The sequence below is a fragment of the Cydia splendana genome, chromosome 5 (assembly GCF_910591565.1).
Source record: "Cydia splendana chromosome 5, ilCydSple1.2, whole genome shotgun sequence".
Lineage (NCBI taxonomy): Eukaryota > Metazoa > Arthropoda > Insecta > Lepidoptera > Tortricidae > Cydia > Cydia splendana.
Genome location: NC_085964.1, coordinates 911,745 through 931,775, shown reverse-complemented (window position 1 = coordinate 931,775; position 20,031 = coordinate 911,745). Strand labels below are relative to the sequence as shown.

The following is a 20,031-nucleotide window of genomic DNA, read 5'->3' as shown; positions in this document are numbered from 1 at the left end:
TTAACTCAATCTTCAACCATTTTACATTTTATTTGGCTGTGTTGTGTCGTGAGGTATAGACGCGTAATATTGTAGTGCAGTGAAGTGAGTTTTCCCAAATAATTACATGGCTTCAAGTCAGTGATAGTTTGAAATCGTCATGTCTGATTCGGAGGGCAGTAATTACTCCGGGAGCGGTTCGGAGGCTGGTAGCGTGGTGTCAAACCGTTCCAAGCGGAGTGCCGCGTCGAATAGGTCTGCGAGGTCCCGCTCGGTATCCCGTTCTCGGTCCCGCTCGGGGAGCCGCACACCGAGCCGGAGCCCGAGCCGCTCGCGCTCTCGCTCCCGGTCGCCTTCGCGTTCACGATCGCGCTCACGGTCAAGGTAAAGCCATAATTTTAGTAGCTGTTTATCTTCCTATAACGTCCTACATTATTTGTAAGTGTAATCCTGTACTCTTTTTATTTGTGCTGCAACTGCCACGCAGTGATGCAGATTTACAGTCTGTTACACTTACACCAAGGTTAAATTAGATTAGACCAAATTATAATGTTTATGTTACAGGAGTAGGTCTGCCGGGTCTGGAGGCAGCCGTAACCGAGACAACGAGGCCAAGGAGGCTTCTGGTGATGAAGAAGTTGAGGTCAGATTTAGAAACCCTGCTATATTTGTATATAAATACAGTGGGAGCATTGTTGACAAATACTAAAGAAGCCATTTTATCATTCCTTGTTTCTATTTCCATAAGGGTGGAATCACATGAGAAATTGCTTGTTAGTATGAAGATGCGTACGCATGCTTTCAGCTTTTCGATGCGTACGCATCTTCATACTAACGAGCGATTTCTCATATATAAAATGTGGCTCGATGCTGATAGATGTGATTCCACCCTAATGGCTCTTGTATTAAAGTGCACTTGTTGGGTTATGTGCATAGTGTAAACCAGCGGTCGGCAACAGGCAGCCCGCGGGCCTCTCCCTTGCGGCCTGCGAGCCTCCCTGGCTATTTTGTATGTAATATTTACCAATGACAGAACGTAAAGGTCCATTAGGAGCCAATTGATTAACATGCCCATGCTGCTTGCGCAAGTGGTTTATCCCAATTACATGTATGATGTAGTTACAAGCACGCACAAATAACTGGCATATGTAGCAAAGTTTTGCTAGCGAAGGCAGGGGAAGATAACTAAGAAGGATACATTCTGATCTATTTTGCATAAACTTGTTTGGTCAAAACAATAAAATAAAAATAAACCATTTTTTGGTGGTTAGCCTAGTCCATCCACACAGAGCAAGCATATGCATGAGGCAATTTTCTCGCGCACAAAATGGCCAATGTAGATGTGCCTCTGCCTTGCGCGTATCTCTGTGTGGACCTGGCTGTTTACTAAGCCTTTCATGTAATCTTTTTTCTCTTCTTTAACTAGCTAGTTATGATCATTATAAAACAAATGTAACCTAACTTGACATGATTATGCAACAAGCCAACTAAGAAAATAGTTATATATTTTCAACAACTAATTCCTTGTATTTCTAGGATGAGGAAGAGCCGGAAGGCGAGGACCTTGTGGACTCGGAAGAGTATGACGAAGATGAAGAAGAGGCGCGGCACAGGAAGAAACGGAAGAAGGACAGTCGCTATGGAGGCTTCATCATTGATGAGGCTGAGGTAACTTTCCGCTGTTCTTTCTGTAATCAGTAATCTAAGGGTTAGTTGCATAAGTGCTACTGCAACTCATAGTTTATCATCATCTTATAGTGCAATCCATGAACCCATCTCATACTTAGTTAATGTTCTGTAAAATTTATTGCATAATGATTACCAATGCATGATGCACCCAGTCCCAAGTATGTTAACACATTCAGTGCCAGGCGAGCTACACGCTACTAACATTCCCAACAACACGGAAAAAGCGTATATAAGGGGAAAGCCTATGAACAAAAAACTGAATTTTTGCCAAGATCAAAACTGAGGGTTCGTAAACCAAAACATGGTTAAAATATTATCACAGTAGTAAAACTGAAATTTAGAAGAGCTTAGTGGCAGTGTCCTAATCCTAACTAAAGACAACATTCATCAGCTCTACTAATGAGCTTGAATGGTAAATGCAACTTTATTGCATTAACAAAACAAATAAATGCCATTTTGTTGTGCCAAAGTTATTCGCAAATATTTGTACTGCAACACACATGAGTCCACAAACATGTCAGGACAGCCAACTGCAGTAAAAATCATACTAAAGAATTTCAAATATTGTTTGCAGAGTGGCCAAGCAAGGCAATTCATAAAAATCATAAATCTGCTTCTCTCTTTGTAGGTAGATGACGAAGTTGAAGAAGATGACGAATGGGAAGAGGGAGCCCAAGAGATGGGCATCGTCGGCAACGAGGTGGACGAGATGGGGCCCACGGCCCGAGAGATAGAAGGCCGGCGTCGCGGCACCAACCTCTGGGACACACAGAAGGCTGAGAAAATAGAGGAGTACTTCCGCAACAAGTATGCTGATGAATCCGTTGCGTTGAGACACTTCGGTGAAGGCGGCGAGGAAATGTCTGATGAAATCACACAGCAAACTCTCTTACCAGGCATTAAAGACCCTAATCTATGGATGGTAAAATGCAGAATTGGTGAAGAAAAAGCCACAGTGTTGCTCCTTATGAGAAAGTTCATTGCTTATCAGTTTTCTGAAGAACCATTCCAAATCAAATCCGTTGTCGCTCCAGAAGGCGTGAAAGGGTATATTTACATTGAGGCGTACAAGCAAACTCATGTGAAAGCGCTTATTAATAATGTGGGGACGCTTCGGATGGGTATTTGGAAGCAGGACATGGTTCCCATTAAGGAAATGACAGATGTTTTGAGAGTAGTGAAGGAACAGTCAGGTTTGAAATCCAAGCAATGGGTAAGGTTGAAGAGAGGTTTATACAAAGATGATATAGCTCAGGTGGACTATGTGGATCTGGCTCAAAACCAAGTGCATCTCAAACTGCTCCCTAGAATAGACTACACTAGACTGCGAGGAGCTTTAAGAACAGTTCAGAGTGAGAGTGAAGCAGCAAAACGCAAGAAGAAGAAACGCCCCGCTGCCAAACCATTCGACCCTGAAGCCATTAGAGCTATCGGCGGCGAAGTCACGTCTGACGGTGACTTCTTACTCTTTGAAGGCAACAGATATTCAAGAAAAGGCTTTCTGTATAAAAACTTTACAATGTCAGCCATATTGGCTGAAGGTGTTAAGCCGACTTTGATGGAATTGGAAAGATTTGAAGAGCAGCCAGAAGGAATAGATATCGAGCTTGCAGCGCCTGCCAAAGATGATCCGACAAGTCTGCACTCTTTCTCTATGGGTGACAATGTTGAAGTGTGCTCTGGTGATCTGGCTAACTTGCAGGCCAGGATTATAGCTATAGATGGCTCTATGATCACCGTCATGCCTAAACACGATGCTCTGAAAGACCCTCTCGTCTTCAAACCTAATGAGTTAAGAAAGTACTTCAAGCAGGGTGATCACGTAAAGGTTTTAGCTGGTCGATATGAAGGCGACACTGGTCTCATCGTCAGAGTAGAGCCTCATAGAGTTGTATTAGTCTCAGATTTGACTATGCATGAGTTGGAAGTGTTACCCAGAGATCTCCAACTATGCTCAGATATGGCAACCGGTGTAGATTCCCTTGGACAGTTCCAATGGGGCGATATGGTCCAATTAGACCCACAGACCGTTGGAGTCATAGTTCGACTAGAAAAGGAGAATTTCCACGTCTTAGGCATGCAAGGGAAAGTGATCGAATGTAAGCCTCAAGCTTTGCAGAAAAGACGCGAAAATCGCTTCACAAAAGCACTAGACTCCGAGCAAAATACGATACAGAAGAAAGATATAGTGAAAGTTATCGACGGACCACACGCAGGTCGCAATGGAGAGATTAAACATCTGTACAGAAATTTCGCTTTTCTGCAATCGAGAATGTACTTAGATAATGGTGGTATATTCGTGTGTAAGACTCGACATCTTCAGCTAGCCGGTGGTAACAAAAATCCATCAGCTACTAACCAATTATCGCTTGGGTTTATGTCTCCTCGCATTCAATCTCCAATGCATCCTTCTGGCAGAGGTGGGGCTACGCCTAGAGGCAGAGGTCGCGGTGCAGGTCGAGGCGGAGGCGTCACCAGAGACAGAGAGCTGATCGGACAAACCATCAAAATCACTGGAGGACCATACAAAGGCAACGTCGGTATCGTTAAAGATGCCACAGGAAGTACAGCCAGAGTCGAACTCCATTCCGCGTGTCAAACTATCTCAGTCGACCGGAGTCACATTGCGAACGTCGGAGCTCCTTCCAAAGACGGTTCCTCGTCCTTCTACAGCCGTACCCCCGGCCGTACGCCGACGGCCGCCGGCGCAGCCACGCCCACGTACCGCGACACCGGCCTCAAGACTCCCATGCACGGCTCCCAGACACCTATATACGACGTCGGGAACCGTACGCCTCACTACGGCTCGGCAACACCTTCCCACGACGGGTCGCGTACGCCTGCTCATGGTGCTTGGGATCCCGCGGCGGCCGCAACTCCGGCTAGGACCGACTTTGACTACGGTCTCGATGAATCCCCAGCTTCATATCCCGCTCCGTACGCAGCGGGGCCGTTCACGCCTCAAACTCCGGGCACGATGTACGGGTCGGACCACAGCTACAGCCCGTACCAGCCGTCGCCGTCGCCGGCGGGGTACGCGGCGGGTTATTTGGGTACGCCGTCGCCGGCCGGGTATTCGCCGAGAAGCCCGTTCGCCGGAGAGGCGGCCGGAGACTGGCACACCACAGAGGTGAGTTAGATTAAAAAAAAATTATACTACGAAAATGTTCTTTCTCATTAAGATTATTAGCGTGTTAAAAAAATGCAATCCCCGTGATCTTGTTACCCTCGATTAGTTTTGCCATGAAGATTCTCTATTCAATGTTCAATGATCGAATTCGACTTTTCCCCATAAGAGCCATAGGCTATTTATATAGCAGTAGAATAATATTCTATAAATATAGCCGGTCAAACAAGTTTGTCAGTAGCAAAAGGCGCGAAATTCCTATTTTTCTATGGGACTATTATCCCAGATTACCCTTCGCGCCTAATTTTTTTAATTTAATTCTGACGGAAATGACTTGACAAACTATGCATATTAATCATATTATGCATATCCCATTTAAAAAGTGCATTTATTGTCTATGTATCGTGCTAAAGGTGATCCTTCACTGACACTTTTTTACCGGTTTTTAACCCAGAAATAACCGGTAATCCTTCTCCTCTCTGTTCGTCACTATTTAAAAAGTAAAAATTAAAAATGGCGGGAGATGCGAGTTTGCGAGAGAATATTTATTACAACCGAGATTTTTAATGTTTATACAATTTTAAATTACTGAAATTAATATAATTTTGAGTGTTAAAATTGATTCAATATTGTTATTTACGAAAACGGGACTTAATCGCATGAAATTAAGTGTTTAAATAACACTTTTCGTAAATCTAAGTAAGTCGTATTTAAGGGCCCTTACGCACTTGCGGTTGGCCGCTTAGGCGGTTCGCTTAAGCGGCCAGCCGCCTGACGCGGTTGATATAGCGGCCAGCCGCGATGAAACCGCGTTACAACCGCGTTAAGCGGCTGGACCGCTCGGCATCTTGGGTCCATTAAAAAAATGGACGCCGTGTTATATATTTGTACTACCTAAAACAATGAAAGAAAAATAAAAAAAGTACAGTGGATTTTCATCCTTTACTAGAAACACGCAACGAATTTGGCCAGTTCGCGAGTTATTTTCAAGAACTGAAGACGCACGAAGATAAATTAAAAAATAATCTAAATATTTTATTTTTAATTATTAATAAATTATTCTATATCTATGTACATGCTAAATAATATTGTAGTGGACGGATACGTCGCTACAAACTCATCGGCGGCTCGCCGCACCCGTAACCGCCAGTGCGTATAGACAAGTTGGCGGCCAGCCGCAAAGCGGGCCGCAGCTCTTCATTCAACCGCCGCGGTTGAAATTTTGTGGCGGTTAAGTGCGTACGTTCACAAGCGGTTGCATATTAAATTGGAAAAGCGGCTGGCCGCGCGGCCAGCCGCCCCCGCGGTTAACCGCTAGTGCGTAAGGTCCCTAAGTTTGTAATGTGTAAAGATAGTGAACGTTTAAATTAATGTGATACAATATCAATTCCCTGTTCTATAATAAAGAGACTGAAATGACTGTATAACAAACATTTAATTCGCAGGTGGAAGTCCGAATCCGTGGCTCGGAAGACGACGGTCTGGCCGGTCTCGCCGGACAAACCGGCGTGGTCCGCGGTCTGTCCGGGGCTATGTGCGCGGTCTACTTGCCCAGGGAAGACCGCGTTGTCAACGTGCCTGGGGCTTTGTTAGAACCAGTTGTACCCGCATCTGGAGAAAGAGTCAAGGTAGGCCGACATGCTAATACCACCACTTAGAAAATTCCATCTCATCGCATCTTTTTGGAAAAGGGCAACGTAAATAATTTTGACCCTTTTATTTTACTAAACCACTCTCTTAAGCGATAAGACCGCCTGTTGTTGCCTCTATTGTCTTTGTTTATGCTACTGTACATTATTGTAAACTACGAGTATGTGAGGTGTGCAATAAAGAGTATAGTATTGTAAACCACAAAGTTACTCAAAAGATTGTATACCTTATTGGCCAACAAGCCTCCAACACTCTAGTAGCAATCTAGATTAGATATCAAGTCTATAGGCATAGCTTATAATATTATGTAATATCACAGGTGGTGGCCGGCGAAGAACGCGAAGCCGTGGGACAGCTCATCAGTATCGAGAACCAGGAGGGCGTGGTCAAGTTCGGCACCGACGACATCAAGATCATGCAGCTACGCCATCTCTGCAAGATGAGCACCGCGTAAACACCCTGTATAACTTCAGAGTGACAACCTGTATAATTTTCTGCTGAGAACCCGACATACAGCCTGTATAAATCGACAAAATGATCGAATGCAGCCTGTATATTCCAGCGACTAGAGAATTACGAATGATAAGACACCTTGTATGATTATTCCAAGGGCTTTGTCGGCAATGCGCAAAGTTTGATTTGATATTTGACTGTAGCCGCGCGCGTCTGTTGACGTCTTTCTCAAAGGGGTAATGGGTCACCTTACCTTATATTAATTAATATGCCGAGGACCCCAGTACTGGTATCGAGACACCCTCTATACATGTTGACTAGACTATTGCAGACATTGAATATGCTTTTGAGAATTTCTTTCGTACCCTCTTGTAATAAAATCCATTTTTGTTTAGCAGTCTTATTTTGTTACTTACAAAAGGTATGCCGCTATAGAAAATGCTGATAATGTGTAAGTTTTTTTATGAAATAAGCTATTATACTAATTATTTCGTTTCCATTATTCTTCTCATCTTTAGTTAGTCTATTGATAGACCTTATTCCAATGGGGAATATTATATTTTTGTTGACGTCAAATCATTTTACACATATTTTCACAAACATACTTCTTGAACCAAGATGGCATTCGTCGCAAGGTAATCATCAATACAGGGTGTTATTTCAAACCCGTATTTTGCGAGGTGAATAATATAATATACAGGTAATACTGAGTAACTTTTACTATAGGACCAATCCCAAAAAATATTGATTGTTTTATACATTTTGTCTGCAGATGTTAATGTGTTATGGGGGAGCCAATTTTTATTTATTTCGGGGTTGGTCCCATAACAAAAGTTGCTCAGTACTCAGTATGAAGTTTTAGCCAAGAGTTGACAAACACCCGTATACATACATAGAGTACCGCACCGGGAATTGTCGAGACCAAATCAGAGTTTGACAAAGACCTTCCATAGTCAGATTATAAATTTATCATCGAGGGACATGACATCGTTATTGTTGTAAGCTTAAACTTCCGTGTAGAAGTTAGGAAATTAAGATGTTATTTATTTACTGAATAAATGATACGGCATCAAACTTTGTTTTAATACAAGCCATCCTTTTATATGTAAGTTTCTTTTATTTTAGTATTCATTTTAATTTGTTTGTAGTTTTAGTTTATTTTAATAAGTTAGTTTATATTTAATATATTATATAGCCATCCTTTTTGTTACCTAATATTACTAATATATCTCTGCATTCATAAGTATCTACATATGTTTCAGAATAATGAATAAATAATGAAACTATTATTGGATCTGTTTCACGAAAACTACAAATGCCTAAAAGGGTGAAATAAAACAGAAAATAATGATTTTATTAACATTTATTGTTTTCAATTGTATTTTAAGAATTTCAAACAAAATGCAGTTACATAAACTGAGCAATAACTTGCTTATTACCATTTTGTTATTCAAAACGATTACATACATCGAAAAATATGATGCTACCTATTATAGTAACAATCATGTTCACATTAAATACATCGATGGAATATGCGTACAGCTAGGTAACATATTACCTACTCTATGCACGGGTATACATTGATTTTTAAATTCCATTATACGAAATACCAAACTGGGGTGAGTAAATGCTCAGCAAAATGCGCCCGGAAATAAAATGCATAATAGCCATGATAAATATAAAACTAAGTAACAATTTTAAGGGCGGACGCCCACGATCCTAAATCATAAAACGATTTGGCTAAAATAACGCAACTGAGCTACACTAATGCATTACATGCTACATCCCAAACTAATCGAAACTATTATTGCAAAATTATTATTAAAGTTCAACAGCAGCAAATATCCCCGCCCCTAATATAACAATTAACTTACTCTAAAGAATTTCAGTATTTATTACGAGTCGATTCGGAGCGCGGTCCAATCATGTTCTTATACTCACTCATTCAGCGCCCTCGAGACACTAACCAACTGTAGTTTTTACCAAAATTGGTCATGGCAATTATATAATTGGGTTAACTAATTATTTCTTGTTGTTATTCTGTCCCATCTGCCAGGCAGATAGTAGCAGTTTGTTAGAAGAACTTTGTACCAGGTTATATTATCGCGCTTGGTACACGGCCCATTGTAGGGAAGACTTAAATTACCACAAAAATGCACGTTTGGTTCATTTAACCCGTGGAGCGCCCTAAACAGACACGTGTGCTGGTAACTAGTATAGGAGTTCCATACTACGGTAATTCTGGGGCGCTCCAGGGGTTAAATTCTATAAAATTAGAATTTAAAGCGTAACCATGGCAACGGGTGACAAGAATTAATTCACCTAATTACAAGACAGTTATATTTATATAATTGCCACGACTACATAACTTAAATATTAGACCGAACTCCAAACAGTCACACACACTTGACATGATTCAGATCTGAATATGACATGAGGGTCTTAAATATACATAAATCTCATGAAATCTCTGAACATGGTTGCGATGTACTATACAATATATCGAGACCATTCACGCATGTTGCATTGCTACCGTTAAAACTATTTCGACATAAATATGTACAACACTTATATCAAAATTATTATAATTTATAATATAGAAACTTAGAGCCGAAGGAAGATTCCTGCGAATGTTTCAGTTTTATGGTGCTGTGGGTTCAAATGCGTGATTTCTATTTTAGAACGAAATCGCATCGTTAGTAAATATATTTGTCTATGTGGGGACCAAATTGACATAAAAATTACTTTTACTGGAAAATATCTATAATTATCAAAGAAATATCTAATATAAAATAGGTCCCCGAGTATAAACAGTCCTTACTACGGTGCTATTTCGTTCTTTACACACTGTATTTGGCATAAAATATTTAAAACGTTTACATATCTAAAAAAAGATAAGTAATGTGATGTGCACGATATACAAATAATTCTATAAAAATTGAGGCCTAGTCGGTCCGCTAAGCTACCTATTATTTTCATAAATAATTTACAAAATACAAAACTACATTGAAGAAATCTGTACAGTTCCTAACGGTTCCGAGGGCCGTTTACCACGAGAGTAATTTAACGTTCCCGATTGAAATAAATAAATACAACAGCGGTCGCCTCACAGAGGCGCTTCTCGTATCATTTAATAATCTTTCTTATAACATCTATGTACAGAAATCGCCGACTATGGGCACGAAACCTTGCGGGTACGGGTACTGATCTCTACGATAGGCAAGCTTAGTTTAAATGACTCTGTAGAATTGGCATTTAAAACGTTCTTGAGTTTATCTAACACTGGAATGGTTCCTGTCATATCATAATATATTAGATGGTTTGGTTCAGGTTTACGGTATTTTGACGCTGTAAGCTCATGGTTATGACATGAGAATCCATAAGGCCCTCTATCGTTCATAAAGTAGCCTTCAACAATAGAATCAGTATGGCAAAACTATTGGATTTTATGAAACAAGCCATTTTTGCCTAATAGATATCAGTAGCGATACATTTGTTATGACATATAAGTTGTTAAATTATGGTTTCGAATTGCCAAGACAGCGCGGACCTGCCGACGCGTGGCTACTTGTAGAATTTCCGGTACTGCAGAAAATTACCGGTAATTTGTCGGTACCGGTACATTAATTAGTTTGACACGAAACTAGTTTTTACAAGCAAATCATATACTCACATGTCTTTATTACAATATCTCATATTGAAATGTGAGCAGATGACCCGATTCAATATCTAAGTATCCTACAGCTACGTCTAGTGTTCCGACGATGATAAGAGAATTAACTATTGATTTCAAAGACCTAGGACGTCAGGGAAACACTAGACTTAGCATAAAAACGGCGATCGTAAAGTTAAACCTAGTTTAAGTATTTTTCACGCAAATTTAAGTTAGAATTTAGATCACTGTTAAATATAGACTGTCTATTTACTATCTCGACTAACGAATATAAAATATGATGAAATTATAACAAGGAATATCGAATATGTCATCGAATTAAATGAATAGTACAATAAAATCGTTCACATTCAACTGCATCGCAAACAACTTTCGATACCAAGTTTGAAACGTCCCGACCGATGTCACAGCGACAAGGAATTTCTCCAGCAATTATTATGACATAACAATTATATTAGATGAATGTAAACTAGGTTTAACCTCGCCCCGGTGCTGGTGCGACACCCGCAGTGCGCGGCCGGCGGCCTAGCGGGCCCCTCACGAGGCGTACATGCGCTTGATGTCCTCCTTGTATCTGTCTTGAATGTCTTTCCGCTTGATCTTGAAGGCGGCGGTGACGAGCCCCATGTCGGGCGACCACACCTCGGTGCAGAGCTTGACGGCGGTGGGCACCTCGAAGCGCTCGAGGCCGCACTTCTTGGCGTGCTCGGCGAGCTCCTTCACCACCAGCTGTTCCACTTGGGGGTTCTTGCACAGTTTGTCGAAGTCTTTTTCGTAGATGCCGGCCCTGGAATAAATGTATTAGCGTTAAAAAGGTGTGGTGTTTTAGATTTAGATGAATGGAGTTGGCAAAAATACGCATTCCTATAAGTAGTACCTTATAGGTTTATAACCTATTTTTACAGATTCAAAAACTATCAAAAGAAATTAACACTCCAAACTTCAATTTAAATTAGAGCGTGTTTGAGACTCACAATCGTACTAAAATTCGTTATGTATGGGTTCACATAATTTTACGAATGTGAACAACAAAAATAGCGTATATACGAGAATAGACGGCTATTCTCGTCTACATTGCATTTCTGAACCGATTATTGTATAATTTTGAAAGCAGATTAAATAATCAATTTTTGTCGACTCAGTTATCTTTATATATAAACGCGAGCGGCTTTGACGGTAGAAACAAATTAAATTATGCTCAAACAAAAGAGCGTAAAAAAATAACACTTTTGAATCGACAACATATATCCGCAAAATTCGTATTGTCGCGTATTTTGCATTTAAAAGTGAAAAAATTTCGACAAACAATACTAAAGGCTCAATTTGTTGGTTGACATTTGACAGCTATGCGTTGCGTTTAGAAACTGCAAACATGCTTACAAGTTAGGTTGGTCGTATTTTTTTTAATAAAAAGCAAGACGAATATTACTGTTTATTTGATGACTTTCCGGTATGTATAATGGTTATTATTTGCATTAAGTTTCGTTTCATATGGATATGTATACCGGTATAATTATTACATAAATTTGTTTTTAAGCCAGAACGTGCGATAGTCTGTTACGGCTTTTAAGACGATAGCAACACTGCCTAGACGTCAACGACGGCTGTTATTCGAAAATACTTTATCCGGTACTCCAGACGTGATAAAAACCTGTTAAATAGTGTATTTGGGTGTGTTAACAATAAAAAATAGTCACCGAACATAGTGCAAAGTGCAAACGCCATCGTAACGTAACGAGATTTGAACTTCAAAGCGTTCCATGGGTGTATTGTGTTTAGTATAAACATCGGTCTCTCAGTTGTATTTTAATATTTCAGAATGATTCCAAATATTCTTACATGTCAAGGCACTACTAGCTACCTGGAAATGCAAGTGAAAGCAACCTTGAAGCAGCTGTGATAAACTAATAAGTGAGCGAGATGAAAATGACGTTGTTCTAAGAAACTTTGAGTTAAGTGCCAGCTGACCGTAACACACTCTAATTAAGTACATTGCCAGTGTGAAACAGTGCAAAAAGCTACAGTGTATTGTGGACATATTTAATAACTGTGCTTTAGACTATGAATCAAATTTGAGGTGTATCGGTGAATTGGAAAGTCAACTGCATAAAGCTAATAAGTTATCTCCGGAGTCAATGTAAGTTGAATATAAGATTAAATATAATAAGATATATAGATAGTATATATGTCGCAGTCAAAAGTGTGAACTGGTCAAAAGAACTTTTAACCGACAAAAACAGGCAAAACTGCTTTTGACTGAGCATGTTGGTCAAAAGTAGTTATACCTGAAAATCATTGGTTAATAGTAATTGTGTTGTGACTGTTACTATCAGTCAAAAGTACTCGCAGAGATAGGTAGGTTAGGGTTATTTTTTTGCTACGCCCAAAAAACTAAACTGTTCCCAGATATAGGTAGGTTAGGGTTATTTTTTTTTTGCTACGCCCTAAAAACGAAACTGCTGCCAGAAATAGGTATGATTTTCAGGTAAAACTACTTTTGACCAACATGCTCAGTCAAAGCAGTTTTGCCTGTTTTTGTCGGTTAAAAGTTCTTTGGCCAGTTCACACTTTTGACTGCAACAGGTTGGGCTGGACATATGGCAAGGGAAGGTAAAGATAAGTGGGATAGAGAGGAAGCGGAATGGTATCCAAGAGATGGAAAAAGGAGAGAAGGGAGACCAATAATGAGGTGGTCGGATGACATAAAGAAGCATGCGGGACCTAATTGGATAGGGACGGCAAGGGATAGAGAGCTGTGGAGAGAGCTGGGGGAGGCCTATGCCAAGAAGGCAGACTGAAATAATTATTAAAAAGCAATGACATAAAAATTATTTAATAAAGTTACTAAGGAAAAAATATTGAAACTAATTGATATAAATGAAATGTGAATTTATTTAAATGTAATATGTGCTGAAATTTAATTTTTTGGTCAATAAAGGCTATTCTATTCTATTCTATTCTAATTTGACAGGTGACAACAAAAAAAATATTAATTCCTGCTAAAATTTCAGAGTCATAGTGAAGCATAGTACATAGTACCAAAACAAGGTTGATTTTTAGGGTTCTGTAGCCAAAGGGTAAAAACGGGACCCCTATTACGAGGACTCCAATATGTTATTAGATCAAAACAAATTATTTTCAGAAAATATTTAATTTAGGCTTAGGGATGGCGAGGCTCCATAAACCTTCAGTAAGTAGTGCATAAGTATCCTTGGAAAAATTCGACCTATTCCGCCGTGGGTGGCCCGGTGGCAGAATGGCACAGGCACCTGCTGCAATAGCAGAGGACGCTGCTTTGATTCCAGCCTAGGGCATTGGAGGCCTTGGTCACTTTTTAGGGTTGCGTACCCATAGGGTAAAAACGGGACCCTATTAAATATTAAGACTCTGCTGTCCGTCTGTCTGTCACCAGGCTGTATCTCAAGATCTCATGAACCGTGATAACTAGATTAACTAGACAGTTTCAATTTTCACAAATGATGTATTTCTGTTGCCGCTATAACAACAAATACTAAAAACAAATTAAAGAAATATTTAAGCGGGGCCAATGCAATGCTAGGCTGGATATGACTGATGAAATGAGTAAATTTTTATTAATATGTTTTAATATGACATGTTGGTGGCAAACAAGCATACAAGGCTGTTAATGCCGATGGTAAGTGGGAGTTTAGACTAGACCTCTGCTTCTCCAAGGGACTCACATTGCTGACCGAGTAAATTTTTATTAATATGTTTTAATATGACATGTTGGTGGCAAACAAGCATACAAGGCTGTTAATGCCAATGGTAAGTGGGAGTTTAGACTAGACCTCTGCTTCTCCAAGGGACTCACATTGCTGACCGAGTAAATTTTTATTAATATGTTTTAATATGACATGTTGGTGGCAAACAAGCATACAAGGCTGTTAATGCCGATGGTAAGTGGGAGTTTAGACTAGACCTCTGCTTCTCCAAGGGACTCACATTGCTGACCGAGTAAATTTTTATTAATATGTTTAATATGACATGTTGGTGGCAAACAAGAATACAAGGCTGTTAATGCCGATGGTAAGTGGGAGTTTAGATTAGACCTCTGCTTCTCCAAGGGACTCACATTGTTGACCGAGTAAATTTTTATTAATATGTTTTAATATGACATGTTGGTGGCAAACAAGAATACAAGGCTGTTAATGCCGATGGTAAGTGGGGGTTTAGACTAGACCTCTGCTTCTCCAAGGGACTCACATTGCTGACCGGTTACAAATCTATTACACTCATACTAGGGTTCCGTACCTGAAGGGTAACTAAAAAACGGGAACCTATTAGCGATTCCGACTCGCACTTGGCCGGTTTTTCTTAGTAGGTATATGACATTTATTTCAGTTTTACTTCATTGTCCGTCTGTCTGTCTGTCTGTCTGTCTGTCTGTCACCAGGCTGTATCTCATGAACCGTGATAGGCCTAGGCAGTTGAAATTTTCACAGATGATGTATTTCTGTTACCGCTATAACAACAAATACTAAAAAGTATGGAACCCTTCGTGCGCGAGCACTTGCCCGGTTTGACATTTCAGGCTCCGTCACACAGGCGCGTTTCGCGTGCGGCGCGTGAGCGGGGCGCGCCGCTTTTTCATATAAAACGCTCAGGCCCGGCTCTGAAATCGCGCCGGTGTGACGGAACCTTTATTTCAGTTTACTCCACTGTCCCTCTGTCACCAGGCTGTATCTCATGAACCGTGATAGCTAGACAGTTGAAATTTTCACACATGATGTATTTCTGTTGCCGCTATAACAACAAATATTAAAAAGTGTTCCGTTCTTGATGGGTGAGTCCGACTCGCACTTATTCAGTTTTTTTTTTGTAAACGAATTTAATATTAACGGATAGGCATTAATATTAAAGAATGAAATAGTAGTGATAATTTCCATACTTATACTTTAGTGCCATGAAGGGTAGGTACAAAAGGGTTCCCTCTTTTGAGATTGGAAAGTGGGCTAGGTTATAAATGCGGCCTTCACAGAACCGATCTGCGACCAGAAAAGTGGGTCAGGTTAGAACTGTGATCCTTACAGAACCGAACTGCTACCAGAAAAGCGGATTAGGTTTTTTTAATTACATATTTGTTTTTAGATATAATTATCGGAATAGTAAATTTTTCGAGTTATGATTGTATGTTACGGATTTAAAGTTTTCTGAGATGAGATAGGTTTGTAACCGCCTTGATGAAGGTATGAAGTCTAAAAGTAAATAATTACTTAATTCAAAATGAGTATTACCTATTACTATTATTTATTTTACCCGAGCGAAGCCGGGTTTTCATCTAGTTAGATATAAACTTTTCAAAATGGCGGAGCCTACCTGGCAGCCAGTTCAGCAAGGTGCTGGGGATGAGGAACCAACAGCGCCACGGTGTGATTCTTGGAGCTGTCTCCGTACACGCAGATGTTCTCGACGATGGGGCAGGTCTTCAGCTCGGCCTCGACTTTGCCTAGAGAGACGTATTCGCCGGCTTGCAGCTTCACCAGGTCCTTCTTACGATCTGGAAATATTCAAAAAGTTAGGTTAGCACCTTCTTTCTTTATCTTTGTGTGATAAGGAACTATTCGGTAAAATATAACCCATACTTACTTTTTAACTTTAAAATGTAAAACACACGGACAGGACGTTAAAGCAAGGAGGTGTAGTGACATTATCAGTATACAGTTAGTATAATTTATGCACTCATTGATAACTTTGTTATTTAATGATAACTTTGTTTTCCGCTTACTGCTCCTACACCAGCTATCTTAGATTAAAAATTGTTTTATTAAGGTAGGGCACTCAAGGTCTATTAACACATATAATATTATTATATTATTTTTGTACAAGACTGTTTGTTGCCTAAATAAAAATAAAAAAAAAATTATCAAGAAATTCATATATAAAGTTGGTCAAGCAGATCTTGTCAGCAGAAAAAGGCGGCAAATTTGAAAAATGTAGGCGCGAAGGGGTATCGTCTCATAGAAAATTTGAATTTCGCGCCTTTTTCTACTGACAAGATTTGCTTGACCATCTATATATACTAACCGATGATCTTAATGCATCCGTCATGGTGCAGTTCCCCAATGTCTCCGGAGCGGAACCAACGGCGGCCTTCAACGTCAAAGAATTCGTCCCGGGTCTTTTCCGGATTACGGTAGTAGCCTTCGGCCACGCTGCCACCACCAATTACAATCTCACCCTGAAAAAATTAAGAATCAATTATAAATTGACCCTATAAGGGAGAAAGGTTAAATATTGATTCGGTCAAATTGTGTTTTTTGAAAAACTAATTATAGCCAGCCTTTTATGAATGTAGTATGATACCTTTGGGTATGGTGCTTTACGCACGCTAGCGTCCCCTTCCCTCCCCCTGCCGCAATCCCCCCCTTTTTGCATGAAATATGTCCCGGTTCACAGTTTTTTTCATTTTTTGGGGAAAGTATACAATATAGGAAAAAAGTGTCAATGAAAGAAATAATCCCTATTAAATTCTTAACAAAAAAGGTTATATTCATTTTTTGATATGACGCACCATATTCATGTTATGGCTAGATGAACTTCGACAAAATTTAACCGTTGAAAAACTTGTTGAAGTTCAATATAACATAGTCCGTAATAGTACTGAAAGAAATCCTACACGGAGAATAACCTTGCAAGCTTATTCTCCTTAGCGCCATTTGCACCATCCCACTAACCCGCGGTTAACCGGTTAAACCGTTAACCTAGTGTCAAATTGTACTGGTAACCATGGTAACTCCAGCTTTAACCAGTCAACCCCGGATTACTGGGATGGTGCACGTGGCACTTATAAGATTTATTTCAGTACTATCACGTACTATGTTATATTGAACTTCAACAAGTTAATACATGAATATGGTGAGTCTTACCAAAAAGTTGCTAATAACCTTTTTTGTTTAGAATTTATTAAGGATTAACTATTTCTTACCTTGACACTTTATTCCTAATTCTAATATTTTTCTCAAAAATTAATAAAAACCGTCAACCGGGACATATTTCATGCAAAAAGGGGGGGTTGCGGCAGGGGGAGGGAAGGGGACGCTAGCGTGGGTAAAGCACCATACCCAAAGGTATCATACTACATTCATAAAAGGCTGGCTATAATTTGTTTGTCTTCCCCATACATTAGAACACAACTTAACCGAATCATATTTGTAATAGGGATTATTATGAAAAACTCTGCGTAGGGGGCGCCACTAGCATAAATAGTAAACAAACCGCCTTGATGGATCAATATCATATTCAATAGCAAATAATCTGTGAAAATTTGTAAAAAAATTGGTTACGGCATAGTATAAATACATAGCGGCATAGCATACGTTATTTTATAGTTTATGGTTTGTGCTAGTGCTGCACTCTGGCGGCAGAATATTGTAAAACAAGCGAGTTATTATGATGAACATGATATGATGATAACTGGATATTGACCTGCGGGAAAGGTTTGTTGGTGACGCGGTAGTTGCCCTCCTCCCAAGTGACGAGCCGGATGTCCGTGCCGGTGGTGGGGGCACCCACGCGACCCGTGGATCTGGATAAAAAATTAAGCCTCAGGAGAGTCGGAGATAAGCAGTATCCACTTTTCTATATAGCCAGGATGGCGACGTGGGTTTTTAAGTCGGGCGCTCGCTGTACTTCAATTTATATTAACGATATACGATATTCCAACCGAAATAAATCTTTTAGTTCACTAAATCGTAGCACAATGAATATAAGAGAGGTGTAAGCAGTTGTATGCAGAACGAACGATGTTTACCGGTCGTGCGCGTCGGCGACGGTGGCGCAGGAGGTGGTCTCGGTGAGGCCGTAGCCGGTCACCACGTCGCAGCACAGGCACACGCGCACCTGCGCGTGCGTGTCGGGCGACAGCGGCGCGCCGCCCGAGATCATCAGCCGCATGCGCCCGCCCAGCAGCGCCGACACCTTAGAAAACATCTGCGGGGACGGGATACCAGATTAAAAACCGGTTCGTTGCGTCTTCCGTTTTCGAAAACTTTTGGCTGTGGCGGCATGACACGCCAGGCGGGCCTCACGCCGTAGAATATGACGGCCCGCCTGTCGTGTCACACGCCACGCGTTAAAAACGTTGATGACGCGCCAGTCGTGCCGTCCGCACCGAAACGGTTAACACCCTTTGAACGCCCCGCCGCATCGTCGAGTTGAGATCCTTGTGGGAATGCACGAAAGATAATGTTGAACTGTAGCCGCGCGCGTTTGTACAATTTGTACAAGGTAAGCACTTCAATTTTAAAACGCCTTTAACATATATGGAGTTATTATATCATTACGTAAATCTAACAAGTCCTAATGATGAAATTTGTTTTTGTTAGAAAGGGTCAAAAAACAAACGTTAGCTCAGTTTTAGGAATAAGTTGCGATAGTGCGTAACCTTAATATATGTAGTATCTGTTAGTTGAAATAGTATTATGTTACTACCTGTGAGTTCCTATAATTGGCTTCCTGTATCTACTATAATTTCTATGTTAATTTAATGTCATAAGTATAACTGTTGGATCTCCAAATAAATAAAATAAAAATAAATAAATAAGCGGGTTAATATACAATATTAAACATCTTTTGACTGATGCATGGATAAAAATGCCACTTACAAATTTATTAAGCAGAGGAGTATCATATCCACGTCGCATCCACGTTAGCTTGTAGGTGTAGGCCCACTTGAAGGCGGCAGCCGCCATGGGTCCGGAGCGGGTTACTTTATCCGTGATGCCCTTGCTGATGCGGTCCATGATTAACTACACAACAACATTTAAGTTTATTTAAAAAAAATTTTGAACATGATTACGGTTGTTTTTCGTTAAAAATGTCTCTTTTTCGTTCAGTTCAATTAGAACTTTAAAACGTACCCTGTGTCATCCGCATCATAAAAATGAATCGGTTGACATTTTTTCCTTTAATATAAAATTTGGAATATCGCTCGCAGACGTATCTGCATGTTTAAAAATTGATTTTATTAATGGTAAAAACGTAACACAGACAGAACCACATATAGTAGGAGAGCCTATAAGAGGATTTTTTTTGTAATTAGTCGAGCGTGTAGATTAAGTTATATAATTTGTCTATAACAGAGAATCTTAAAAGCTTAGATCACTCACAGGTACAGTGGTCATGCAGGTAGGCTTGAGCACAGTGGCGTCTCCCTTCGTACCCTTCATGATCTTGCTCGACGAGTCCAACATGGTCAGCGGAGTAGAGTAACCGATCGGGACGCCTGAAATTAACGAATAATTAAATAAAAGCACCACTAAATTGACATGTTGCAGTACAACCGGCGTGTGAGGAGCCGGCGCCATGCTAAAGATATACATACATACAAACATCACTGGCTCAGTGAACCAAAAAGGATCTTGGCCTCTGACACAAGAGAGACTCTGCTCTATTCTGCGCCACTTCACTTCAGCCCAAAAAGACCTGTCCGCACTCGGAA

The 20,031-nt window shown here is 40.3% G+C and overlaps 2 protein-coding genes across 6 annotated transcripts in view; one reads left to right on the top strand and one right to left on the bottom strand.

The window, feature by feature from the left end:
* The first annotated feature begins 15 nt into the window (after positions 1-15).
* Positions 16-7,930, top strand: LOC134790432 (transcription elongation factor SPT5). Its single transcript, XM_063761212.1, has 6 exons — positions 16-363; positions 544-622; positions 1,516-1,647; positions 2,297-4,798; positions 6,241-6,423; positions 6,765-7,930. Exons 1-6 carry the CDS (start codon positions 140-142, stop codon positions 6,897-6,899), a joined length of 3,255 nt encoding a protein of 1,084 aa, XP_063617282.1. The 5' UTR covers positions 16-139; the 3' UTR covers positions 6,900-7,930.
* A 1,377-nt stretch (positions 7,931-9,307) lies between these two features.
* The window catches only part of LOC134790437 (long-chain-fatty-acid--CoA ligase 4), an 80,742-nt gene continuing 70,018 nt past the window's right edge, over positions 9,308-20,031 (bottom strand). For all 5 annotated transcript variants that reach the window (XM_063761222.1, XM_063761223.1, XM_063761221.1 and 2 more), the window contains 7 exons: positions 19,700-19,815; positions 19,196-19,339; positions 18,343-18,521; positions 18,018-18,117; positions 16,617-16,770; positions 15,909-16,089; positions 9,308-11,358 (listed from right to left, as the gene is read on the bottom strand). In XM_063761222.1, the coding sequence (XP_063617292.1) occupies positions 11,109-11,358; positions 15,909-16,089; positions 16,617-16,770; positions 18,018-18,117; positions 18,343-18,521; positions 19,196-19,339; positions 19,700-19,815 (1,124 nt within the window). In that variant the 3' untranslated portion in view covers positions 9,308-11,108. The remainder of the gene's footprint in view (positions 11,359-15,908; positions 16,090-16,616; positions 16,771-18,017; positions 18,118-18,342; positions 18,522-19,195; positions 19,340-19,699; positions 19,816-20,031) is intronic.